At 48.3% G+C, this 27,332-nt stretch overlaps 1 protein-coding gene across 5 annotated transcripts in view; it reads right to left on the bottom strand.

Moving 5' to 3' along the window:
* MTCL1 (microtubule crosslinking factor 1) overlaps positions 1-22,704 on the bottom strand; it is a 115,860-nt gene extending 93,156 nt beyond the window's left edge. For 4 of the 5 annotated variants that reach the window (XM_057698823.1, XM_057698822.1, XM_057698825.1 and 1 more), the window contains exons 1-3: positions 21,267-22,704; positions 11,646-11,870; positions 10,041-10,199 (exon numbers count right to left, since the gene is read on the bottom strand). In XM_057698823.1, coding sequence (XP_057554806.1) covers positions 10,041-10,199; positions 11,646-11,870; positions 21,267-22,316 — 1,434 coding nt within the window. In that variant the 5' untranslated portion in view covers positions 22,317-22,704. The remainder of the gene's footprint in view (positions 1-10,040; positions 10,200-11,645; positions 11,871-21,266) is intronic. The other variant, XM_057698821.1, reaches the window with a different exon arrangement.
* Between the last annotated feature and the right edge of the window lie 4,628 nt (positions 22,705-27,332).

Here is a 27,332-nt window from a genome sequence, read left to right as displayed (position 1 = left end):
CAGTTACCGTGGACCACTCCCCTGCAATAAAAAGGCCCAGACCACGCATGCGTCCACAACCTGGGTGAATCTCCAGATGCTGAGTGAAAAAAAGCTCATCCCCAAAGGCCACACACGGTACGACTCCATTTATTCATATTCTTGAAATGACATGATTATGGAAGCGGAGACCACAGCAGTGGGTGCCCAGGGGTGCGGGATGGGAGCAGGGACAGAAGGGAAGTGGGTGTGGCCATAAAAGGTCAAAGTAACGGATGATCCCTGTGGTGATGGGACTGTTCTGTAGCTTGACTGAAGCAATGTGATCTTAGTTGTAATATCATACAGAGTTTTATGTTACCTAATAAAACTTGGGGGAGGGGGACTTCCTAGGTGGCGCAGTGGGTAAGAATCTGCCTGCCAATGCAGGGGACACAGGTTCGATCCTTGCCCCAGGAAGATACCACATGCCACGGAGCAACTAAGCCCATGCACTACAACTACTGAGCCTGCACTCTAGAGACCATGAGCCACAACTGTTGAGCCCATGTGCCACAACCACTGAAGTCCACGTGCCTAGAGCCCGTGCTCTGCAATGAGAAGCCTGCACACCACAATGAAGAGTAGCCCTCGCTAGATGCAACTAGAGAAAACCTGTGTGCAGCAATGAAGACCACAGCCAATTAAATAAATAAATAAATAAATAAATAAATAAATAAATTTTATTTAAAAAAAAAAAACTTGGGGGAGGGACTTCCCTGGTGGTCCACTGCAGTGGGCACTGGATGGATTCCTGGCTGGGGAATTAAGATCCCCTGTGCTTTGAGGTGTGGCCAAAAAACCCCCAAGCAAACAAAAAGAAAAACAAAACAAAAAACAAACAAAAAACTTGGGGGAAACTGGGTAAAGTGTCCATGGGAACTTTCTGTATTATTTCTTACAATTGCATGAGAACCTGCAACGGCCTCATGAAAGAGTTCAGGAAGAGTGCTAGGGAAGGCTTCAAGGAGGAAGTGGCGTTTCTGGGAGACTCTCAAAGGATGGGCCGCATGTCACTAGTAGAGGTGGGACTCTAGGCACAGTCCAGGGGGAGCGGGGGTGAGGCGGGCTGGGAGGGTCAAGCTCACTCCCTTCAAAGGTGAATTCTGTCCGCCTTCTTCCTATAACTTTCTCAGTAGAGATGAAAGCAGCAGCTTAACGAGTACTTCCAAAAGTAGAAATTAATTCTGTAGGGACGCGTTACTGGGTCAGGGCAAGAAGTGGATGCCCTTCCTCCCAGACCCACCGCTCCTCCAGCAGCGTCCCTGAAGGCGCCCCAACCCGACGGCTGCACAGAGCTCCCCTCCACCCCTCCGGTGCCCACCTGGCCACCGGCCTCCTCCTTCAAAGTTCACAGGGAAGGAGGCGGCGGGGCTCAAGCCAAGGTCTGGAGGACAGAGGAGAGGTGAGGGCTGCTGGGTCAGAGCCTGTGTAGGTCCAAGCCTGGCCAGGACCCGCACGGAGGGAGCCGCCCAACCTTCACCAGCCTCGCAGAAAACTGATGTGATTCCAGCTTGATTTCCGGAAGAAAGGGCTCCAGGGCCGGGTTCCGCGGACCAGCACAGCCCGAGACAGGCTCTCGCCCATCCCTTCCAGCAACACTGCATCAGCCATCAATGCCATTTATGGTCGTTTAGCTGCACACATGCCCCCTTTCTTCCCAGACACAAAGCTGTGCCGTTTCCATCGGAAGCATTTAAAGTTGCTCACGTCAAGGCTTCCTGCGCTTGCTGCCCTGCGCCTCACCCTCCCGGCCCCTGAGCTCTGCATCTCCCGGCCTGCGGGTCGTTCCCTTAGCTGATGGGGCTCTAGTCCAATCCCACCTCTGCCCTTGGGGTGTGGGCAGGACACACAAGGCTGTTTCCCTCCAGATTCCTGTGCAGACACTGTACACATATGCACATGCACTCATGTACACACACACACCCCTCCCCCCAGACTCTTCTCATGTTTCAGCGTTTGGGAAGAAGACTTAACCAGACACCCCCGATTCATCCTGCTCCCACCCTCGTCCCACGTCACCTCATTATTAAGTCAGCAAGCACACAACCGGGATCACTCAGGACACCAGATTCCTCTCCCCCCACACTCAGGACAGCAAAGGAGAGCAGGTCCTGCATGTTCCCTGAGGAGCCCACAGAGCCCGCCAGGCTCCCACACAGAACAGCTGCCTCGTCCACACAGCCTGCCCATCCACTGCTGACCAGCTGGGGCCGAGGCCTGAGTGACTCCACGGCAACTGATGACAACCCAGTCACGGTCCGGGAGGTGCCCTGGCACGAGGACTCTGCCCAGAGGTGCTTCACACGGACTTACCCATGCCCATCATTTTCCTACAAGGGGACCAAAAACTCTGAAATCGCAGACAATGCTATTTTATTAAAGTGTAGCATGATAGCAATAAAACCATTTACTATGTTTGTACACCTTTGTTTCCAGACTTTATGGCCGCCTGATAGTTTGAATATAATGACACACAGAGAAAAGTACTCACCCACTGGGTGAGAAAAAAGTAGAAAGACTGTCTTAGATTCACGCTGCTCTGACAAAATACCAGAGACTGGGGGGGCACTTAAAGAACAGACATCATTTCTCACAGTCCTGAAGGCTAAGAAATCTAAGATCAAGGTGCTGGCAGATTCGGCGTCCGTGAGGACCCGCTTCCTGATTCATAGATGGCCAGGTCCCAGTGTGTTCTCACGTGACGGGCAGGATGAAGAGGCTTGTATGGGGTCCCTCTTATGAGGACACTAATCCTTGTAAAGTAGGTAAGGTTTCAACCTCATGACCTAATCACCTCGCACAGGCTCCACCTCCCCATAGCATCTAATTGGGGATCAGGATTTAACATGAATCTGGGGGTGACACAGACATTCAGCCTACAGCAGACACCCCAAGAGAAGACAGTGAGGAGGAGGCACAACATGGAGAAGACATGAAAAGGAAAGCTCCAAGCTCAGCGGGGGTTGGGGAGCCAAAGAAAGAGGCGGAGACGAAGTGCTGGGTCAGGGGACAGAGGACACACAGGGTTACTCTGGGGTCCCAGGGCTGCCACCCGGGCACTTCTGCTGAACCCTGAAGGGTCACATCCTGTTTTGGGAATATATAGCACACGGAGCTATCGTGAGCCCTGCCCCCAGTAAGCAGCTAGGAATGCTAGAGAAAATATAACAAGCAAGAATTTATACACAGCTGAACTCACACACAGAAAGAAGGAAAATTCCCTAGTGTCCGCAATGCCTAAGGGATCGGAAACCAGAGCCGTGAGCACGAGTATGTGTTAAGGAGGGGGTAGGAAGGGATGGTGGGAGTTATCAAAAATAAGCCAGGGGCGTGAGAAGAGACTTTGATCAAGGCACCAAGGCAACCCATTGCAGAGATGCACCCCCCACACACACTGAGAGTAAACTAAAAATCACCCAGGGAGGGGAGAGTAAGCTTCTGCTCAGGACACTGTGTGATTAAAAGATTTCAGGCCATCGGGGGAGAGGGTAGAGCACACGCTGGGCGGGGAGGGAAGGGAGGAAGGCACATTGTGCGGGGCCTGGTGCTGGGAGGGCTGTGGGGGATGAGGCCATGGAGGAGGATGAGGGCAGGTGACCAGGGCAACAGAAAGCCCCTGAGGTCTTGACTTAGGAATGACATGCAGTTTGTGGCAATCTTTAGGAGAGACACAAAGACCATCTCTTAGCAAAGGGGAGAGTGGCTGAGGCCTGAATTAGAGCAGGTGAGAGTGGGTGAAGAAGGAGAGATTCTCAGGTAGAACCTATGGGTCCCGGTGGCTGCTTAGAATTTAACAGGAGGGATGGGCATCATCAGAAAATCTACAAACAGTACATGCTGGAGAGGCTGTGGAGGAAAGGGAACGCTTTTGCACTGTTGGTGGGAATGTAAATTGATACAGCCACTATGGAGAACAGTATGGAGGATTCTTTGCAAAACTAAAAATAGAGTTACCATATGACCCAGCAATCCCACTGCTGGGCATATACCCAGAGAAAACCATAATTCAAAAAGACACATGCACTCCAATGTTCACTGCAGCACTACTTACAATAGCCAAGACATGGAAGCAACCTAAATGTCCACCAACAGATGAATGGATAAAAAAGATGTGGTACATATATACAATGGAATATTACTCAGCTGTAAAAATAATGAAACTGGGACCTTTGTAGAGACATGGATAGACCTAGAGACTGTCATACAGAGTGAAGTGAGTCAGAAAGAGAAAAACAAATATCATATATTAACACATATATGCAGACTATAGAAAAATGGTACAAATCAACCGGTTTGCAAGGCAGAAACAGAGACACAGATGTAGAGAACAAACGTATGGACACCAAGTGGGGGAAGCAAGAAGGGCTGAGGGGGGAATGAATTGGGAGATTGGGATACCAAATTGTACACTCTAAATATATGCAGTTTATTATATGTTAACTGTATCTCAATAAAAGTTCTAAAAAACAACAAAAACTCCTTTGAAATATTAAAATACCCCAGGCCTATGCCACATGCAAGTTCAATGTCCAACTGACACACCCACTTGGTATACAACTCCACAAGCCAAAAATTAAGAACTGTACTTGGACCAGTGATACCATCAAGGCCTCCAAAAAAGATCAACACAAAAGCTCACCAGGAGCACATTTCAACAAACTTCATGGAATTCCCACTAAGAAAGACGCATAATAAAATCCACTGTAAGAGTTACCAAGTTGGACAAACTGAAGGCTTAGTAACATCAAGAATTCAAAATAACAGAACTGAAAAAGGCAATAACTTTAAAATGTTTAAAGATTTAAAGCAAGAACTATGAGATGAGCAAGAAAAAAGGAACTATGAAAAAGAACAAGTAACTTTTTAAAACTTCTAGAAATAAAAAGTTAGTGGATGAATAAAACTAATTCTTTTGTAAAGAAGAGAATCAGTAACTTGGACAAGAAATGAAGAAATTATACAGAACATAGCACAGAGAGATAAAAATATCTTAAACAAAAAAGAACAGGTAAGTGAGATGGAAGATGGAATAACAATGGCCAACATAAGTCCCACATAAGACTGACAGGAATTCTAGAGAATTCTTCTAGAGAATGGGAAACACTTAAAGAGATAGTTTCACCTTTGAACACTTTTCAGTACTGAACACTATTCAAAGAGTGAGAATTTTAAACATTTTATGAAAGACAGGTGGCACAGTGGTTAAGAATCCATGCAGGTGACACAGGTTTGAGCCCTGCCCCAGGAAGATCCCACATGCCACAGAGCAACTAAGCCCGTGTGCCACAACTATTGAGCCTGTGCTCTAGAGCCCATGAGCCACAACTACTGTAGTCCACGCACCTAGAGCCCAAGCTCTGCAACAAGAGAGGCCACCATAATGAGGAGCCTGCACACCACAATGAACAGTAGCCCCTACTCGCCGCAATTAGGGAAAGCCCATGTGCAGCAAAGACCCAACACAGCCAATAAAATAAATTTATAAAAAAACAAAAAATCAAAGAGAAATCAACATCAAAAAACAGAAAAAAAGAAAGAAAAGGCATGGAACATAGAGAGCATGAAATATGACAGAAATAAATTCAAACACATTAATAACCACAATAAATGTAACTGGATTAAATTCACAAGTTTTGAAAAAAGAGGTTTCCAGATTGCATTTTTTAAAAGGTAGCCATAGCCCATTCACAAGAAATATATAGTGTAGGAAAAACAGAACAGAGTCACAAAAAAAGCTATAACAGGCAAATACTAACTAAATGAAACTTGGCATAGATGATAAAAGCAGACAAAGTAGGCTTTACAGCAAAAAGCAAGACAGCATAATAAAAAGGTCATTATCAAATGAAACAACTCACCAGAAAAAAACAGTTCTAAATCTTTATGCATTCATATTCAAAATCTATAAAGCAAACTTAGACAGATTATAAGAAAATTTAAATGCAAAATTATCATGGGTGATTTTAATACATCGTTATCCTAAAGAGATATATTTAGCAGACAAAACAAACTACAAAGGGTATAGAAAATTTGAACACAGTTAACAAATGATCTTATACACTCTTTTTCCCCCAAACTGTGGCAACCTAGTAATGGATTAAATTTATAACCACCATCCAAAAAGAAAAAAAAATAGAACTGAATAGAATTGAAAATATCAGAATGCATCCCATATGGCAAAAAAATAAGCATTACTTTTGTGAAAACCTTTCCATTTGTATATTGAGTAATGATATAAAATATCCTTCCTGCTGTAAGTTATAGTTCAAGTTGGAAAGTCTTCAATCTAATGGATTCAAAGTCTTCATCCAAAAATTGGAGCATACACATTCCTCTCAAGCACTCAAGAAACAGTTACAAAATCTGACCATTTATTTATTTGGCACAAAAGGAGTCTCAACTAAACCCAGAGAATCAACATCATATCCTGAATGGTGATGAGAGATGTCCCACAAGAGCTATCTGACAGCTAGTTGGTTCCTGTGGCTCCATTCACCAACCCTAGTTCCCTGGAGTGATCTAAAACATGCCTCTGTCCCTTGCAAGTGCCAACTCACTTGGCTAGTTATTGTGTCTAGCATGTACTCAAAAACCCTTTGACAGAATGAAAAAAAAAAAAAAAACAGTTGAGTGAAGGCACTTGGGCAATCTTTAAGAAGCTGAAACTAAATTAAGGTTAACTAGTTTCAACCTTTTGAGATATTCCACCATAAAGAGAGTACTAGAAAAAATACACCTCAAAAAAGGGCAAAAAATTATTGAGCTTTGCACAAGTGAAAGGGTATATGGGGTCTGGGTGCATGGATATGGTGTGAACAGCACAGGAAGCCAGCCCACAAGCAGGCTGCTAACCAGAAGGGACAATCCAGAGGGGTTAATGCCGCCAGTCCTCTTTAAGCATCTCATCTATCCGTGGAGAAAGGGACTTTTCCAGGACACACCTCTATTAATTAGTTCAAGAGGACGAGAGGGCCTGTCTCTTCTTCTCCTTCTCAACTGCCTTTTAGTTCACTGCAGGTTTACTGCCTTGGGATGGGAACCACAGCTGGGAGGAGGAGATGGGCCAGGCTGGAAAGGACCTCTGTGTCATGCTAAAGGGCTAGACAATCCGGGGCCAAGGCAAATTAGTTTAAGATGAGAACGCTGTTGGACTGGGGGGCATACAGAAGGTAAAACAGAAAAGGGAGCAACCAGAAGCAGTGCATCCTTTAATGTGGTGACCAGAGTATCGGCCCTCAAATATTCATTTGAGAGGAGACAGATGAAAGTACGGATAGAATAGAGAAAGTCAAAATGTTTAACTGAGGTTAAAATTAACCACTTTAAAGCGTATGATCCAGTGGCATTTCATACGCTCACAATGTTGTATAACCATCACCTCCATCCAGTTCCAACACACTGTCATCACCCCAAAAGGAAACCCCAGTCTGTCTCCCCTCTCCCCAGCCCCTGGAAACCACTAACGTGCTTTCTGTCTGTGGATTTACCTGTTTGAATGCTTCCTATAAATGGACTCACACCATATGTCTGGCTTCCTTCACTTGGTATATTTTGAGAAAGGGAGAGGCCGACCCCCCATACCCTCCTCACAGCCAGCCTGGGCTTCCAACATTGGTGATCATCTCTCTCCTCAAGGAGCTACTCGTGACCTGATGCCAGGTGCACGTAGCATGTATCAGCGAGGAAGAGTTTCTAAGACCAGGAAAGCAGAGCAGCAGGCAGTTGCGGGTGGGGAGCAGGAGGGGTAAGGATAATTGCCATCACTTACGCCCGGGTGACTAAAAGGACAGGGGCACCAGTAACACAGCTGGGAAAGACGGAAGAAGGTGCAGGTAGGACAAGGGTGACAAGTCTGTTCCTGGACAGACTGAGCTTGAATTGCGAGGAGAAATCCACCCTGGAGGAGGCCACCAGGCAGCTGAAAGCACAGTCTGCAGGTGCAGAGACGCCCCAGCCACAGCAGCAGAGCCGGGAGGCAGACACATCTGCAACCATGCCTGTTGTGGAGACGCACGATGCACTAACTGCCCTGGCCTTTCTCAGAATGTGGTGCGTCAACCACTTACCAAGCTTCAGAGATGAACGACAGCCAGAAAACATCATCACCCCTCGAGAGCAAAACCCACAGCAAAGTTCCTTCTGGCTTTGGTACAAAGGACCCATTCACGGAGACCTTCACAAGACGGAGCTCGAATTTTCCGATAAGCATCTCCTCCGCCACCTCTGAACCCAGAGTGGCTGGTTCATCCTTCTGCTCCCAGAACAGTCCACCAGCGTCCGACCCTCCTCAGACTCTCAGTTTCATGCTTCATGGAAAAGTTCGGTGTCAATATGCAGCCCTACCAGTCTGACTGCAACTCTGGAGGTAAAATACTATAATTGTGTCCCAAGGGAGCAATCCCTCTGAGTAATTTTAAGCCGCAAGGAAAGGGAGGAGCCTCCCCCCTCACCACAGCCAGCCTGAGTCCACATCACTGCTCTCAGGGTCCGAAGCCTTCAACATCAGTGATCATTTCTCTCCCCAAGGAGCTATTCGTGACCTGATGCCAGGTCTTTCACAAATCCACTTAAATGTGTGCAAAAGAATCCTTGCTTGCTTTAAACACGTGTATTTACTTCTGTACACATAATTTATATATTTATACACAAACATACACGCATGTAAAATATACTTCAAAGTTGTTTTCTATACCCTCAAGGTCAGGCTCGAACTGGAAATTTTGAGAAAAGGAACCACTACAGCCTGCCTCCTAGCAAACTCAGACCAAAGAGAAAAGAGGGAAGTAAGTTACTAGAATGCATAGATGCAGAGGTGAGATCACAACCAGAGGAGGGTCATCCATGAGGACAAACCTTCCCAGGCTCCCCCACATCCTCCATGAAGGAAGCTCAGCACTGCTCCACGCTCTCACCTCCATCCCCCACTCACCCAGAGAGTCCCCAAGGACCTCCGAGGGCCAGGCACTGCTGAAGGCACCCTCATAGTGACCTGAACAGACAGAACCCCATCCCACGGAGCCCAGGTCCCGCAGGGGCACTCACCAAGGGGGATACTATGAGAGACAAAGAAACAGAACATGCAGCATTTTCATGGAAGTGGCAACATATACAGAATTTACCCAAATCCATAATGTGTCAGATCAGTAAAGACCTTGAGGGCAGGGCCATGTTCACACCCACCTGCCCGGGGCCCAGCCCAGGGCCTGAGTGAAGTGTGGGTGGAGGGGCAGGTGGATGGATGACCAAGGACTGGGTGAATCAAGAAACAAATCCAAAGGAACCATGATGTGCTAAGTGAGCTTGTTGGCAGGCCATCATCTTCAAGCCCTCACCAACAGTGTCTAACTTCATCAGTATGCAGGATATTTTCTGAGAAAATATTCAGCTTTAATCTTATAATCCACAACAAAACAGGATTTGCATTACCACTGCAAATGAAAAAAACATACATATGCACTGTCTAGACCGCTTTGCTAGAGCACAGTCACTCCCTAAAATGTACAAGAAATCCGTATTCGAATCGTACTGGCTGAATGACAGACACAGGCAGCACACCCATCACCTGCTGACACAGATGGTGGACAAGCATAACACATTTTCCAGCTCACTGGAAGAGAAGGCTCTCGAGAAAACAGCTACCGCCTAATTTTGTATTCCAGTAATAATACACCCCGCTTGGACCCATAAGGGAAATTAACGGCCAGCACATCGGAATGGAAATCATAAAAAACAGCTTTAGACCAGGGTTCAACAAGCCTTTTCTGTAAAGGGCCAGGGAGCAAATACTTCAGGCTCTGCAAGCAACACAGCCTCTGTCACATCATCTTTGCTTTTTTAGGTTTACTTTGTGTGTTTTTTGTGTGTGTTTTTTTTCCCAACAATGCTATAAAAAATGTAAAAACCATTCTTAGCTCCCGGGCCATAAACCATAGCTAGCCGACCCCTGCCTTCAATCACAGTAAAATAGGATTCCTTACCGTTCAACCCAAGGGGCAAATCCCCACCCATTTCTGATTTACCTCCCTCAGTCTCTCCAGCTCGTTTTGGAGGGCCTGTTTGGATATTTCCACTTCAATCATCTGCTGCCGGAGAGTTTCATTCTCATCTTCAGCTTTAGCTCTCTTTTCCTCTACGGTTTCAAGTTCATGGTGCAATCTGACAGATACGTCTTTGGCCACCTGCATCGACCCACAGAGACAGTCATTAGGATGGGAAGCTTTCTGTGTGCTAAGGGTACCTCCAAACCACTTCAGAGGCAGGATCATTAAGGAATATTGTATTACACCAAAGAGCAAAGATCCTGGCAATATTAAGCCTACTTTTAAAGGAAGAGGATATTCGTTTAAAACATGAAATCCACATTAAGGGAAAATATGACTTTCACCTGGATTAAAAGGCCACTTTGCACGGCCCCGCTCGTTCTAGAACATCATTAAGAATGCCAGCTCTGCCCAGGAGCACACGCTTTAAACAAGTTAAAAATCATCACCATCATCATCAAAAAAATAAACATTTCTGTTCCCCAAGATACAAAACCTACCTGCTTAAAAAAAAATAATAATAATAATTCTATATGCAGTAGGTGTTTCATGTAGTCGTTTTAAATTGTCTACTCTGGTAAAACATTTGAATGCTAAACAGTTAATTTTTTCTTTCTAAAAGGAAATAAGGAAGAAGATTTTGCAAGAGAAATATAAATCACCTTTGTATCACACTGACTGACATTCTGTTAGTGGTTTATAAATTTGATAAGAGTCACAAAGACTCTTTTCCTGTTATCATAATGAAAAAGGAATGAGATTTCCTAGGGACTCCCATAATAAGGAGGACATTATATACAATTCATCTCTAGATAAATGGTTTGATAATTGGGGCAGGAGAGAAGCCATGACAGAGGGGACAGATGAAACAAAGCCTGGGATTTTTTCCCCTTATTCCCACTCCCACCAACGATTCTCAAAGACACTTCAGACCATTAGTTGTGATCCTATCTCTCTTTCAGTTAAATCACCACCATAAGTCTCACCTGGGTTATGGTACTTTCATAGTACCATATGAAACTTTTCTGCATCCTAGAAACTTAACCAAAACAAAAAACAAAAAAAAAAGTTGAGTGACTACGGTCAACTTTTAAAAGTGGTCTTTGATTATAACTGAATTGACAATCGATTTTTAAAATATTCTAGATCTTTAAAAGGAGTTTCTGCACAATCTCTAAAGAATGGTCAGACCAATGGGTAAGTATTAATCCTTTTTTCTTACTGAAGATCCATTACTATGATTTCTTTTCTTTCTTTCTTTTGGGGGACAGGGCTTAAGATTTCAGTTTATATGAGGGATTTAAATCTTGGTCCATCAAAGCCATATCGCTATACGCACTCTATAAGCCATTAAGTGAATGAAAAAGGTTTAAACCGAAATCTGTTGAAAGAGAGAAGCACTAACAGAACATCAAGACAACGTGTAAGTGGGTTCTGAGGGTTGCATTTCAGGTCTGCGATTGTACAGAAATGGTACAGAAACTTGTATCTCTAAGACACAATCTAGGCAAATCTGTGAAATGGTACAGAAACTCCCAGCCACTCCTTTGGGGAAGGCACGCCCCATCCTCCCCACTCACTCACCTTTAAGTCCTGCTCCAGACTTCGGATGAGCTCACCATCCACCTGCCCTGTTTCTGCCACCTTCAGGCTCTTCTGCTCGGCCTTCCTGAGGCGGTACTGCAGGATTCGGCAGTTTTTATTGGCGCGGTCTAGCTCCCGCCGAAGCTCCTGCAGCTGGTAAACATCTTCCTCTAAGTAACTGTCTCTCATCTCTTCCATTTCAGCACGGAGTTCATCCAACTCATCCTACACAAGCCAGACAGAGGAGATTAAGAAGCCAGGTCCATCGGAAAGGACAGAGTCGCCCGTCCACCCCCGCCCTGCAATACTATGAACTTTCTGCAGTTACCCATCCGTGACTTCCTGCCACACCTGTGTGACACGACACGGGGACTCGGGAAATTCTCACACAAGACAACATCACCAGATGTCTCTTCAGTTCTTATGGATCCAGAAGCCAAAAATGAGCACAGATTATTCATTGCAGCCTCTCAGCATTTACCCCACTTCCAATCTTTCCTTACATAATCGTCATCATAAATGAAGTCATCTCTGCAGATAATTAAACCTTTAGATTCAAACCACACACTGACCTACACCTGTATTTCTAAGACACAACCTAGGCAGCAAGACAAGTCAGACAGATACTGTTTGCAAAAGACACAGACTTTCGTGGGCTCAACCGTGAAGTGCCCAGGAAGTATACCCGCAAATGTCTCCAGACTTTTGTCCCGCCATACCAATCTCGGCACTATGTGACTCACGATTCTAAAGATAAAACCTTGTGCGCAATTTCAAATACACATCGGTTTGGTTTTTTCCATTCCCCTGCCCTTCATTTCCCATCCCCACTCCTCTCTGGAGTCACCACGAAGACACTCAGGCACAGGAGAAACCCACCTCCCATCCCAGCCCACAGCCAACGCTGTGCTGTCTGCTCACCGTGCAGACACCTGCAGGGCTCTCCCCACTGGCCCCACGCAACAGGCTCCTCCGCCTCCCTCCCTCTCAAGGCAGCCTGGGCGCCCGGCTTCCCCTCTATAGCCCAGGCTCCACCCAGACTTACCCTTTTCATACATAACTCAGACCACCTCCCCCCACTCACACCCTCCAGGGGGCTCCCCATCACACAGAGAAAGTTCCTCCAAGTACTCCCAGCACCTCCATGCTACCCCCCCCCCACCCTACCCGCCACCCTGCTGGAGGCCTTTCACCTGTTATGGCCTCTCCTTCCTCCCCAGCGCTTTGCAGAGCTCACCTTCACACAACTCAGAAAGCACACAATGCCCTCCCTGGCCATCCCCCACCCGCAGTCTCTAGTCCCAGGCCCTGCCTCTCTCCCCCACCTCCTACTACCTTCTCACATTCTGTGTTTCTTCCCACTCGTCTGCCACCCACAAGGGAAGGTAAGCGCCAGGAGGGCAGACACTTGGAATCTTCTGTGTCCAGAGCCACACAGCAGGCCCTCAATAAACATGTGTTCAGAAGGACCAAATCCTAAACATGACCTAAAACTGGACATCACGGTTCATCGCTTTGCTCCAGTCTTACAGCCTGACCATGGAAAATTCTTCCCAAACCCACAGACACAGCTGCAGCATGTGATGAGTGAGATATAAGTTCTATTATAAAGACTTCAACAACGAGCAATTTGGAAGGTGGGAGATTAAGGAAAGTATTCTAGAAATTGTCTTGATTAGTTTGATCATTGATGGTGTAAATGCCTTCAGACTAGGATATACTCAGTCATTTTTTTTTTTTTGCCACACCACGCAGCTTGCAGGATCTTAGTTCCCTGATCAGGGATCAAACCTGGGCCCTCGGCAGTAAGAACTGAGCCCTAACCACTGGACCACCAGGAAATTCTCCACTACCATTTGTTTTGTTCAATTAATACTGAGGCTCAAGGGAAAACTCTCCCAAACGTGGACACTCTAACTTGTCAGCTCTCATCCTATTTAGTTGGTTCCTGGAGTCTCGCCACCCCTGCTAATCCTGCATTTATTTTTAAAACCGGGGATTTACTTACAGTGTAGAAAGAGAGCTTCCCAACATCAGAGCCTCAGGTAGACAAGAAATTGACTAGAAAGGAATCTACTGAAGAGTATTTTATCCTGATTAAGATTACATCTAAGAAGAGTAACAAATTGGGAAACTTCATGGAAAAATACAGATTGGCACAAAGGGGTGAAAACAGTTGTCCAGCTAACCCCACCTGTGTGCAACCATCACTTGTATCAGAAAGGGCACCGATGTGGCACCTCATTTCCCCAAACCCCAGCCTGTAGGTTCTCCCACTCTGTCCACACCACCTGGCCAAGTGCATCACCTACTCAGTTTACATGACTCCAAGTGGAGCCTCTTTCAACAGACCACCAAGGGAAAGAGATATTAAAGAGGAAAGCTTAACCAACTTACTAGTAGACAAATGAATAAAATGTTTTTGTTCTGTCTGCTAAGTGTTCTTACGGAATTTCTGTACCAGTGATGACAACCTCATTTCAAATACAAGATGTTCTAACGTGTCTTAAGAAACGTAAATCTTAACGTTGAAAATGTTATGACGTTTAAGCAAGTTTCACTGCTTTCTTTTTTTCCTCCACGGAGATCTCATCCTATCAATCTTGTTTCTGGTAGGAAAGTTTGCTGTCACTGGGAGTTACTGGGCCGAGCACAGGGGCTGGTCAGTGGAACAACCATGAACGGAATGGACAGGCTGGGCTCTCTTCAGGGGCCTGGAGAACACACCTATTCCAGGTTTTTCCTGATGCCTGATCCCTGCTCTGGGCCATGGGAGCCGTGCCCTTGACCCAAACCACACTGGAGACCTACCACAGACTGCAAGCTTCCAAACAGGCCTGTGTAAGCCATCCTCCCATAAAGAGTAAAGAGCTAAACCTGAATCTTCAAAAATCAAGGTCAAGCTTCACTCAGATCCCATCCATCAATCTGATCCGACTTTGAGAAAAAGCTTAATCTCTACACAATGTGTCTGAATACAGTTAATTGTTACACTGGGAAACTAATAAAAAATAATTCAATACAGCAACAATCACTCTACGCATGTATAATACAAGTACCCAGTGGTGCTGGGTGATCCGTTTACGGAAGGAACTGTGTGTGACTGCTTTTCCTTCTAGAAAGCTCATCAAGTCATTAATGCTTGAAATGACCTATTACTCAAACAGGAGTTTTAAAATGCGACATAGCCATAAAAAGACATAAGATACGACTCCAGGTAAAAAAATGTTCCCTGGCTTTTCAGACTTTGTAACAAGGGGCCCCTCATCAGCCCTTAAATGCTGGCTATGTCCTACAGATGCCTGCACCCCGCCACTGCAGGCTGAAAGAGCCTGTTCCAGGGCTAGACGAACCCACACCTGCAGATCACCGAGTAGGCCAGATGTAAACAGCTAATATTTGTTGGCATAAATAACCACGAACATTAGTCGCAATGAAAAGAAAATTAGGGAGAGACCATAATTGCATGTATTTGAATCACTGCTTTTATAGCTTATATTTTATCTAAATTTGTAGAACAGAAGACATCCTTTATTAAGCACTTTACCTTCATTAATAAGCCTACAATAACCCTGCCAGGGACACACTACCCCCATTTGACAGACAAGGAGGCCAAACCCACACTGGTGAACACGTCCAAAGCCTCTCAGCTAATAAATGGAATCCCAGCTACAAACCCAGGCTATCTGGCTCTATACACATGCTCTTTCCAGTGCTAGAAATTATCTGCAACAAGCAGGACAAATGAAACAATAATAAGCTTTAAGTCATATTTTTAAAAGCCCACCTTTGGTGTAAAATAGAAGCTAACGTTTAGAACTTGACATTGTCAATGTGCAGGTATACTTATTTTCACAAGTGGTCCTCACAAAAGCATTGCATTGTGCAGAAAAGGTATCAATACCCCTATTTTTAAAATGAGGATATTGAAATTCTAAACCCTTAAATGCTTCCCAACACCAGTCTATAGCAGAGATGGGGCGAGGCCAGGGTTTCAACTCTTTTCATGGAGCCTTGAAAAAAGCAATTTTCAGGTTCAATGAAAAGAAGTTATAAGAAAAGCAAATTATAAACCATGTAAGCTGGCAGCAGACATTTGAAAAGCAAAAACTGTGATTATTCAGATTCGGGTCATGATGGGAGAGTGATTTTCAAACTAACATGACATTAATTTTCTGACAGCATGCACTAATTTAGAAAACATGTTAAACTTAGCGATGTCTGCCATTTAAATGCTTAAGAAAACCAACTGAAGCAGAACATATAATGTTTCTGGCAAACAAAGTTTACACACAGTAAGTAAAAGTGGAAAATTGCTGTCGTTTTTTAATATAGATATTAAGGAAAAAATTGCCCTTAATCAAGTTTTATATTGAATTAACACCAGGTCTGTCAGATACTAAAATGTTCGATTATTATCTCAGTGAAAAGCTAATTTAGTTTTAACTAAATATACTTTTTAAATTTTATATAAAATGAAATCTTGATGTAGTGGAAAGCTACCCAACTACTCCTTCGCCTGCAGATCACAAATCAAACTTTATTTTATCTACGTATATATATATATTTATATACATATATATCAAATGCGAGAAATGAGGTACCATATGTGTACCAGAATAAACCAAGACTAAAATTTCAATGAAAACCTCTTTGTGGATAGTATTATCCACAAATATAAAAATCAAATCCGCGGTTTCATAGTAAAAGTGGTGAAAACTCTTGGTCATGCTGATAATCTTTTCAGATCTTAATCACCTTGAAACAGCCTGAAATCAATAACTAGTCCTATTTTAATCACCCCTCTCTAAATAGACCCAATTTAGACAGCCAGAGCAGTCAGCTGGGTACTGTTACAATAATTCGGACTTCTGGGAGTTGCAGATTAGTATCTATTGTCTGTTGTAATATGCAAATAATCCACCTCTTTCCCTCTGGACAATGGAAATGCTCTCCGCTGAGGCTCAGAAGGCGCAGGGACCCTCCCATTGTTTGCCAAGGGACAGTTCATTCAGCAGCAACAGCCCCGTGCGCCTGGTCTACATTATCTTGCCACCTTAGGTGATTACAGGCACTTTTTTCTTTTTCGCAGGCTGAATGAAGAATGGGTGTAGAAAGCAGAAGGTCAGCAAAGAATAGGGATACTGTCTGCTTTAACCTTCCAGAAGAAGGGAGGAGAGCCAGGGGCCGGGGAAGGAGGGAGGGAGGGAGGGAGGGAGGAGCTGAAGCACTTTGTGCTCAGAACTGTTTATTCTTGCCCCAGTGTCCACCCCACCTCCACCCCTTCCAGGCCACACCAAGCGCCTGGAATCCGGAGCAGCCAAATTTAACGAAATCATTTCAGACCTAGAAGCTCCAAAGACACCAAGTGAGACACAGGATGGTGAGGCTGGATGGGCACTGACGCACTGCAGCCTCTCCACCCAATGGCCTCACCTGTGATCTCCCTAAGAAATCACTCCCCTCCAAGAATCCAATGGTATCTGCTCTGTAGCTAGTACTGACTTCTTTTGTTTTAACCAAAAATAATTCTTATGAAGTAACTGAAAAGGCAGAGCAAACTCAGCAGCCCTTCCCCATGCTGGCCCCGCAGGACACTTTGGGGTACACTATTTGGGGGAGGGGGAGGGGTGTCATGCAACCATTTTCGAAATAGGCCAATAAACTCAAAGTGATTAAGCCCTCCTGAAAAGCCTGTGGAAATAGAACATAATTAATATGTTCACAATGAGCTCCAGGGCTTGTCCAATTGTCTCGGAGCAATCGAGCAAAACGCAGCGGCAGCGGGCGGACAGGGAACACGCCGGCAGTGCTTCGTGGATGCCATCATCATTAAGACACGCCTGCGTCTGGTCTAAGAAGCAAAGGCCTTTGGATAAGTGAACTCAATCTCGCACCTTGACTCCTGAAGCCTTCCAGATTCATGAAAGTTCATCAGAGGTCAAGGGCCAAGAGTGCTTTTGTGACTGTGCTTTCACGCAAAAGCCAGCTACCTGGTTTGAGTAATTATGCATTTCTCCTCTAGTCACTGTGGTTCCCTGTTTTGACAGCAGGGAAGCAGGGTCAGGGATGGCCCCGTACAGCTCCACAGAACAGAAGGCAGGCGCTTCTCTGCTGACAGTTGATTTCTGAAAAAATACAGGAGTCTGGCTAAAAACCAAGAGAGTTCCACTTGAATTTCCCAATCCATAATACATCCTCCTATGGTCTTGAGGCCTTAGTTTTCTGCTTCATTACTCTTAGATCATTGTAGCTCAGAAACTGTGTGTCTTATACAGTAATGGTGACGGAACTGACTCAGAAAAGCTTGTAATACGTGCGGTCACCATCCTCTAGAGTATATCAAAGTAAAGTTTCTGGGTGGAGTCTCCTTTCTAATCGCAGCATTCCCTAAGAAAGCAGTAGGCCAAGGACTCACTTTTATCTGCCACCAAAAAAAAAGTACCACTGAGAACAAGAGCAACCAAAAGAGGCGTTTTGGCTCCTAATGTGCACGCTCTGAACCCTACGTGCAAAGGCAGGCCTACAGCAAAGGTCCCTGATGCTCCCAGCCCGACTCTGCACAAGCGGGCAGGGCAGGCTCACTGACCTTTAGAAAAGTCTAGCAGGACTGTTGTCTTTCTCTCCCAAACTGAACTACTGTCATTTAAGCTTTTGAATAGCCAATCATGTAAATCACACATGTGTTTGCAATCATTCTTCTGACTACCTAACCTCTGCAGACCTCTTCTACCCCTACTTCTCTCCTGCTGTCAGAGGACAGGCTGTGAGATGGATTCAGGATTTGTAAATGGTCTGCCATGACCTTTCTCCACAGGAAATGGCAACTGACATTTCCCACAGATTAACCATTCATTGCCAGTGGGGTTTATGGGACTGTTTGTTCACAGGCTAGTGGAGAGGTGCTCATGGAGGCCCTTTCCCCTAAAAAGAAAAGAGGTCCCCCAGGAAAGCTAAACACTGGGTACATTTTGAACCAATAAAACAACTCTAAGGCAAGCGTATGCTCTGAGAAAAGCAGCCTTGATGGAAACAGAGATGCAGCCTGGAGCAGGGGGAGAATGAAGGTCTGGGGGCAGAGAAAATACAAGCTGCATTGCTTACCCGCTGGATGACCTTGGACAAGTCACTAAGTTTTCTCAGATCTCAGCATCCTTGTCTGTGAAATTGGGGTTATGGTAAATATAACAATGATACCCTATGTTGTGAGATTCACTGAAATATCAAATACATCAGATTAGACTCCCAGGTCACACACCTATTTCCTTTGCTGAGAATGTCATGAAAAAATAAAGCAAATAACCAGTCACCTAGGAATGAACCCTGAAATGACTGCCTACCTTAAGATCAAACATGTAGGACTTCCCTGGTGGTACAGTGGTTAAGAATCTGCCTGTCGATGCAGGGAACACGGGTTCAGTCCCTGCTCCGGATAGATTCCACATGCCGTGGGAGCTAAGCCCATGCACCACAACTTCTGAGCCTGTGCTCTAGAGCCCGGGAGCCACAACTATTGAGCCCACGTGCCACAACTACTGAAGCCCGTGCACCTAAAGCCTGTGCTCTGCAAGAGAAGCCACAGCAATGAGAAGCCTGTGCACTGCAACAGAGTAGCCTCTGCTCGCCGCAACTAGAGAAAGCCTGCACACAGCAATGAAGACCCAATGCAGCCAATAAATAAATTTATTTAAAAAAAAAAATCAAAAATAAAAAGAAACTTTTTTTTTAAATTTATTTTATTGGCTGTGTTGGGTCTTCATTGCTGTGTGCGAGCTTTCTCTAGTTGCAGTGAGCCAGGGCTACTCTTCGTTGCAGTGCATAGGATTCCCATTGCAGTGGCTTCTCTTGTTGCAGGGCACGGGCTCTAGGTGCGTGGGCTTTAGTGGTTGCACATGTGGGCTCAGTGGTTGTGGCTCTCGGGCTCTAGAGCACAGGTTCAGTAGTTGTGGCCCACAGGCTTAGCTGTTCCCTGGCATGTGGGATCTTCCCCCAGCCCAGGGATTGAACCTGTGTCCCCTGCATTGGCAGGCGGATTCGTAACCACTGCACCACCAGGGAAGTCCAACATCTTTTCTTCAAGAAAACACCTTAATCTTCTGTTACTTAGCTGTAATGATTTAGATAAACATCATTCAATCAGAAATGCTGTGGGTCACCGATCAGGCTAAGAGCTGAGGCTACCAAACTCAACCAGATGATCTTTTTCACCCTCAGGGAGCTTACCTCCAGGGTAGAATTACAAAAGTGCCAACTTCACAACACAGTCACACAATACTGTGGCCCTTTCTCGTCCACACCTCTGAACTGCACTCTATTACATAAGAATCAATGACAAAAGCAAATGTGCTATTTGAAACATCTCACTCCAAGGCCCCATCTGCTCTCTTTTCCCACTGCTTTGCTCTTCTGCCTCTTTGAACAGGATACAATAACCAGTGGGCTCAGTGGGTTAGAGCAGCTTCTGCGGCCTAGGTTTAGGGATACTCAGCAGTGCACACTGCTCTGATCCCAGTCTGAACCTCACTCTTCATCACCAAGCACCTTAAAAAGCTCACATCCTTGGTCCCACCAGCCAACACTGGGCCTCCATCAGAGAGGGTTAGCACTTGCTGAGAAAACAGGGCAAATCACAAAACCCACTGATAAAGGAGGTTTGGAAGGAAACAAACATTTAACCATCTTAATAGAAACAGGAGATTTACAGCAGTGGAGCTATTTACTAACCTGAGTATCACAATAAATTAAAACAGCTGCTTGTACAACCCTCCTTACTCTCAAGTCACCTCCTGAGCCCTGACTTCCCCCACCCCCAACACTGCCTAAATCCTCTTTTCTGCAGCGCCCTCCTCCTCCTCCTGGAAAAGATGGAATCAGACTTGTGCCCCAAAGCTAAGAGGACCCAGAAGCCCCTTAGAACAGGCCCTGCCACCAAGTACTCAGATAGGACGCAGAAGCTGCGATTCCCTCGAAAGTACCAGCGTAAGCTGGGAATCAAGTGGCGTCTCCTGATACGGAAAACTCGGCTGGTGGACGCTTACAAAGCACCGGCCAGCAAGACACCGAGGTCCCTCCACCCAGGCCGCACTAAGGGTCTCCTGAACTGCAGGTTTATCACTGAAAACGGCGAGGCCCTCTGTCTGCTGTGGGCCCCGGGGGAGACACGGAGGGCGCCCGGCTTTCTGTAACTGGGAGAAGAGGCAAGCGAGTCTGCAGCCTGGGCCACCGCACCCTCCGAACCCCACACTCACCCCGCGGAGCCCGGCCCAGAACCCCTCGGCTGAAGGTAACCTGCTCCCACCGGTGAGGGAGCGGGGGGTCGCCTGCGTATCCAAAAAGTGATCAGAGCCGCCTCTATAGTCAACACAGCATCAACAGGGGCAGAGGCCTCCGCGGAAAGAAGCGAGACTTCTAGAAACAAGCGGCCCGGACCCACAGGTCTTGCTGCTCCTTCCAGAAGTTTTGGCTCAAGTTCCCAGCGCCCGGCGCGTGCAGAGGGGGCAGGAAAATGAATGGCAGCAAGAGAAAGCGCTTTCGGACCGGGAAGGCGGGGCTCGCGGGTCCCCGCCCGCACCCAGACCTGGGGTCGCCTCCGGGACACCTGCGGCGGGAAGGGCTGCGCACCTTGAGATAGTCGTTCTCCGAGCGCAGCTCCTCCATTTCCCGCAGCAGCTCCTCCTCCTCCGCCGCCGGTACCAGCCGGGGCTGCTCGCCCGGGCCATGCTCCTTGGGGGTCCCGGGGACTGTTCGCTCCGGCGGCGCGCGACCCCCGGCATCTTCTGTCACGCCGGGCCCCGGGGACCCCACAGGGACCCCGCTCGGGCTGCTCCGACCCCCGAGGCAGGAAGCGGGGGGCGCGGCGAGGAGCGCGGGGGGCTCGGGGCTGCCCGGCGGCGCTCCCCGAGCTGCGGGGCTCGTGGTGGGGGCTCCCCGCAGGGGTTCCCGGTCGCTGGAGCCCGTGCCGGACTCGGCGTCGCTGCTGGCGGCAGGGAGCAGGCGCTGCTCGTCGGACAGGGGGTCGGAGGGGCAGTCGGAGAGGTCGGAGCTGCTGTCCGTGTGGCTGATGCGCGAGCCTGGGGCCGGGGAGCCGGCCGCGGAGGTCACGGCGAGGATCACGGCGGGGACCGGGACGGCGGGGACCCGGGGCCCGGCGGCGCGGGCGGGGACCGCCCCAGAGCCGCGTTTGGCTTTGCGGCCCTTGGCAGCGGCGGGCGGCGGCTCGATCCCGGGCGGCGGCTTCCCGACCCGGGGCAGCGGCTCGGCGGGTGCCGCGCGCGCCGCCCTCCTGGGGCCGGGAGCGGCCTTGGCGCCGCCCGCTGCCCTGGCCCCGGCGCCCGGCGGCGGCTTGTCCTTCGCGCCGGGGGCGCCGCCGCTGCGCCGGGAGAGGCGGCCGGCCGCGGCCGGGGGCCCCGGCGAGGGCGGCGCCTTGCCCGCGAGGCTGGGCGAGCGCGGAGCGGCGGGCGCCGGGGCTCGGCCCGAGGAGGGGGCGGCCGGGCCGGGGGCCGCAGGTCGGCCGTGCAGGTCCTTGAGAAACGGTCTGGCGGGCGAGGGTGCGCGATGCAGCCGTCTCCGCTCGGCCAACGGGTGGAGGTGGTGGTGGCGGTGGTGCTGGCCGGGCGGCTGCGGCTTCGCGTCCGGGGCGCTGCCGCCCGCGGGGCCGTTCAGCGTCTCCATGGCCGGGGCCCGGGCCGCGAGCAGCAGCTCGGGCGGCGGATGCTCCGGGCGGCGGCGGCGGCGGCGTGCAGCCTCCCCGCGCGCCCGCTCATCACTGTCCGCCAGCCCCGCCCGGCCTGCGCCCCGCGCTCCCGCGCCGCCGCCGTCCCCCGCACCCCGGCCCCGAGGATCCCCGCGGGGCTCGCAGCCGCCGTCGCCCGGCTCTCTCCCGGCTGAGGTCACCGGCGCTCGCGTTCTCCGGGCGCGGCGGCGCGGCGGCTCCTTGCCGCTCGCATCCCCTGCACGCGGCGCGCCGGGCTCGCACACCCGCCCTCGTCCGGCGGCGGCGCTGCAGGCGCGCGCCCCGCTCCCCGCCCACGGCCGGCCCGCTCCCCGCAGCGCCGCCCGCCCCGGCCCGCGCCCCTCCTCCCCGCGCGGGCCCGCCGCCCGGTGCGCATGTCCCGCCTCCCGCCAGCCGGCGCCGCGGTGGGGGCGGGGCTGCGCTCCCGGGCTGGGCGAGGGCTGCGGCCCCTGGCCCTCTCCGCCCTGGGACTCTCGTGCTTTTGGAGGCCAGGGGGACAGTACGAGAGCTGGGGAAGGAGGGGGGAGGGGCAGAGGTGAACTGGGGGACGGACGCTCTCCCCAGGGTTGGGAGGAGACTGGAGGTCCGAGGAGGGGGTGGCTGGACCCCTCTGCGGGGTGCACCTTGGGGCGACGGCGTCCCCTCGGTGGAACAAAGCCACCTCCACAGGCCCCCGCATCCAGCCCAGCCTCCAGGGCCCCTTAGTTCTGCCCCGCCGTCCTCTCCAGCTGGGCCGTAGTCTCCACACTAAGGACTGCTGGGACCCTAGGCAGCGACCTATCGCGTCCAAAGGCGTACCGGCTCCACAGTTGGCACCCCCAGTGGCCTCTGGAGCTCAAAGGAGGACCTGCTCTCGCAGTAGGAGAAACAACTCGCCAAGGCTGGGGTCAGAAAGGGAACTCACACTTAGTGTCGGCTGGGAGCCAGGCCCTATTAGACACTCCACAGGCAGTTTCATTTCATCCTCCTAACAAGCCCGACTCCGAATTACTTCTGTCTTCTTGAAGGATGAGGACATGGGCGTGGGAGGTGAGGTCAGCGCCAGCAGCCAGTGCACGTGGGCCGGGTCTCAGCCCTACATGTCATCCCCTCGGAGAATCACGCACTTGAGCGCTGCTTCCACCACTGGAGAGTCTAACGTAGGCAACTGACCTTTTCAAGCCTCTGTTCCCGCCCCTGTATAATTAGAAAATACCTCCACCTGAGTGTGGGGCATGACTGAGCAAGGATGAGAAAACACTGTAAACTGTAAAGTGCTTTTCAGTATCATTGAGTGAAGCTTTTGTCCCAGGTGGTGGATTGTGATAGAAAAGAACCTTTGGTGTTCGATTACAATCTCTAAAGGGATGTTGCCTGTAAGCTTAAAGTATACATAATGACTCGCCCATCTCTGGGAACCCCACCTTCCAGGGAATGAGCTTTAAACAAAAACACCCTGTGTAAGCGCACAGGAAACATCCTGACCAGGCCCACCTGTGAATGGCTGCAGGCAGGATGAAATTAACATATCCCCTCCTGAGCTTGGCCAGAAACAGGACTTGACCCCCTCCCCTTATAGTATAAAAGAATCCTGAATTCTAACTCAGGGAAGATGGCTCTTCCGGACACTAGGGCACCAACTTCTCAGTCTGCTAGCTTTCTGAACACAGGCTCTATTCCTTGCCCCAACAATTCATCTCTGGATTTATTGGCTGGTTGTGCAGCGAGCAGTATAAGCTTGGACTCAGTAACGGGATGGTGGGCAATACTCAGAGCAGTGAAGGCCAGCCTGCCATCTAGACTTGGCTTTGCTGGGAGGCAAAGGCAGGTAGTGCTTACAAGTTGCTGGTGTGGGGCATGGACCCTGACCCTGGGAGGATGGGCTGGTCTGGTAGGTGAGTGCCCAGGACCTGCCAGGACAGGGACATTATCTTCGAGGCTGGGGAGCCTTTGGAGGATGTGGAGCATGAGTGATCTTCTCTACTTCAGAGGATCCCAGTGGCCACAGGAGCGAGGAGAGGGAGGCAAGTGACAGGGAGCAGTTCCTTGATGTGGCCAAAAGTGCAGATGAGGGCAGGGGAAGTAGGAATAGAGAAAAGGGGACAGACTTTTGAAGATAAAAGGAAAAATAGAACCTATGGGGGAAAAGAATCTGAAAAATATATAGGTGAATCACTGTACTGTACACCTGAAACTTACACAGTATTGTAAATCAACTTCAATATATATATATGTATATATACATATACATTAAAAATGTAAAAAAGAAGGGGGGGGGACATAGACTCCAAAGTTGGTGATCTTAACCTTAAATCACCCTACTTAGGCACCTCCTTCAAAAAATGCAGGATAAAGTCATCATTGACACAACAGCTAGTAAGACCATAACCATGTATCATGGGGTATTTGGAGAAAAAGGACACAGGTGGTGACAACACTGCAGAAAGGCCGACAGGCGCCCTGCCCCCACTCCGGGCCCAGCCAGCTCTCTCTAAAGGACGCTCTAACTCTTCCCAATGCCCAGTGGTTAGTTCATCATAAAGTGGCCGCTGTCAGTCCCCAGAGCACAGTCACCTGGAACTCCGGGACCTTCTCCTTGACCTTCCTCCGGAGACCCAGACGTCTCCAACACCCTCACATTTCTTGAGAATTACATCCAGGACTCTTAGCCCAAGCTTTCTAGCTCTTCACACCACACCTAATCATGCAAAAGGCCAGCTCAAAAATATTTTGGTAAGCTAGTCTTCCAAAAGTATCAGCCAGGTGACCATACTCTTTGTCATCAGCTTCCTTCCCCTTGGGTAATAAGTCAAACAAATTTGTCCCCCGAACGATTAGCTTGGCAATTGTTTCCACTGGACCTTGGCAAGCAGGTGTCCAGGAGTGCTTTCTTTGTTCCCAGCAGTCATTGCATTACAGGTGTACACAGATACATGCCTGCATCAGAGATGTTTTTAAAGATACAGGTGTTTTGTTTTTTTTAATAAATTTATTTATTTATTTATTTTTGGCTGCATTGGGTCTTTGTTGCTGTGTGGGGGCTTTCTGTGGTTGCGGAGAGTGGGGGCTACTCTTCACTGTAGTGCACAGGCTTCTCATTGCAGTGGCTTCTCTTGTTGTGGAGCTCAACAGTTGTGGCTCCTGTGCTCTAGAGCACAGACTCAGTAGTTGTGGCACACGGGCTTAGTTGCTCCATGGCATGTGGGATCTTCCCGGACCAGGGCTCGAACCCGTGTCACCTGCATTGGCAGGCAGATTCTTTTTTTTTTTGGCAGGCAGATTCTTAACCACTGCGCCACCAGGGAAGCCCCGATACAGGTGATTTTAAAATAAAGTTTTGTTCTTGTTAAATCAGATTAGTCTTAGGCATTAGGGATTTGCTATTTAAAGAAGCCTTCGCATGGCCAGACTGACCCCTGTGTGTGGCGTGGTGGTTATCATAATCATGGCTTCAGACATGTCCTTGAGGACATCAGAATCACAGAGGGAGCTTTTTAAAAATGGCCACATGCCCCAGAGATCTGATTTCAAAGGTGTGGAGTGGCGCCCCAGTCTGAACTTTTAACAAATACTTTTGATGCAGATGACCCGCTGACCATACCCCGAGAAGTCCTGAGTTAGTGTTTCAAACACAGCTCCAAGCATCACATGGTTATTTGCATTTCTTCCTGGTTCTGTCTGAAACTCCTTTCAATGCTCGTGTGAGCCTCTGGCTGATAAGAGATGCGGAGATCATGATAGAGGTTTAGCCAGTTACGTCCCAGCTATAGACCATGTCACAATGTCCAGGCCTGTCCTAGAGCCAGTCTTAAGTGGTAAGTGTCCCTCTGATCCGAGAACCCAGAGGAAGGGGCTAAGATGAGGGTGGAGAGGAGACTGTGCTCCTGAGCAGTGGTTCTTTATGAGGAGCGAGCTCCCTCTTGGAGCATTTGAGAAGTTTGTTGTGGTAGTTTTTGTTGTTGCGAAAGTTGGATTGGGGAGCACTAGTTACATTTAGGAGGGGAGGGCTAATCTACATAATCAGGGAGTTGGACTGAAGCTTTATAGTATGTCCCGGCTTCATGTACCTGAGGGTTGAGGTAAACGTTTTAGTGCTATTCTAATTATCAACACGGGATTATCCGTGGGAAACTGTAGGGTACCTTTGTTCATTCTCAGACAAAATATACTCAAAGAATATGAATGAATTTTCATAGAAGAATAGTATAATTTAGAAGGTTAATAAGATGGAATAAGTAAGACAAATGTTAGTTAGACATTCCTACTTACCATACTAGAGGGGACTCTTGAGAGCTAATCATGTTTTTAAGAGAGTCTCAGTATTATTCCTTAGGATAAGTCCATTTCATATTTGCCTCTTTAAATAGTTCCATATCAGGATCCAGGAATTTGAGCGCAGAGAGTGGCCTGAGAAAGCACTGCAATCCTCTCCTTCATTAGCCACTGTTTAGGAACCCCCGTGGCTGGTATCCACTGGCTGTAATTCTGAAGCAGACCTCACTTTCATAATTAGGGTGATCGTATAATTTATCATCCAGGTCGTAGAATATTTGAGAATGAAAAGGGGCACAGCTAGTAGTTCCACAATACAGCAGGCATAAAGTGGACCAGGGCGGGCAGCTCAGGCTGTTCGGTCACCTGTGATTAGTGTCCGTCCCTCAAGGGAAGAAAGTCTCCAGATTGGATCAGACTGACTCACATTCACATCCACCTACACTAAGAAGACATGAACTCTTTTCACTTTGTTTCTCTCTTTTAAATATACTTGGAAGAGAAGCCCGTTAAACAATCTCCATGGCCTGTTCATCTACTCACTTGTGTATACACTCATTCATTCAAAGATTATCATTGAACCCCTTCTAAAATGCTAGGCTATGAATAGACATTGGGAATAGCAGGGATGAAAAAACAACATGGCACCTGCCTTTACGGGGCTCATCATCTCATCTAGAAAATATGATGAGAAAGAGAAAAGC

Source organism: Hippopotamus amphibius, chromosome 11 (assembly GCF_030028045.1).
Source record: "Hippopotamus amphibius kiboko isolate mHipAmp2 chromosome 11, mHipAmp2.hap2, whole genome shotgun sequence".
In the NCBI taxonomy this organism is placed as follows: domain Eukaryota; kingdom Metazoa; phylum Chordata; class Mammalia; order Artiodactyla; family Hippopotamidae; genus Hippopotamus; species Hippopotamus amphibius.
This window is presented reverse-complemented; position numbering and strand designations above follow the sequence as displayed.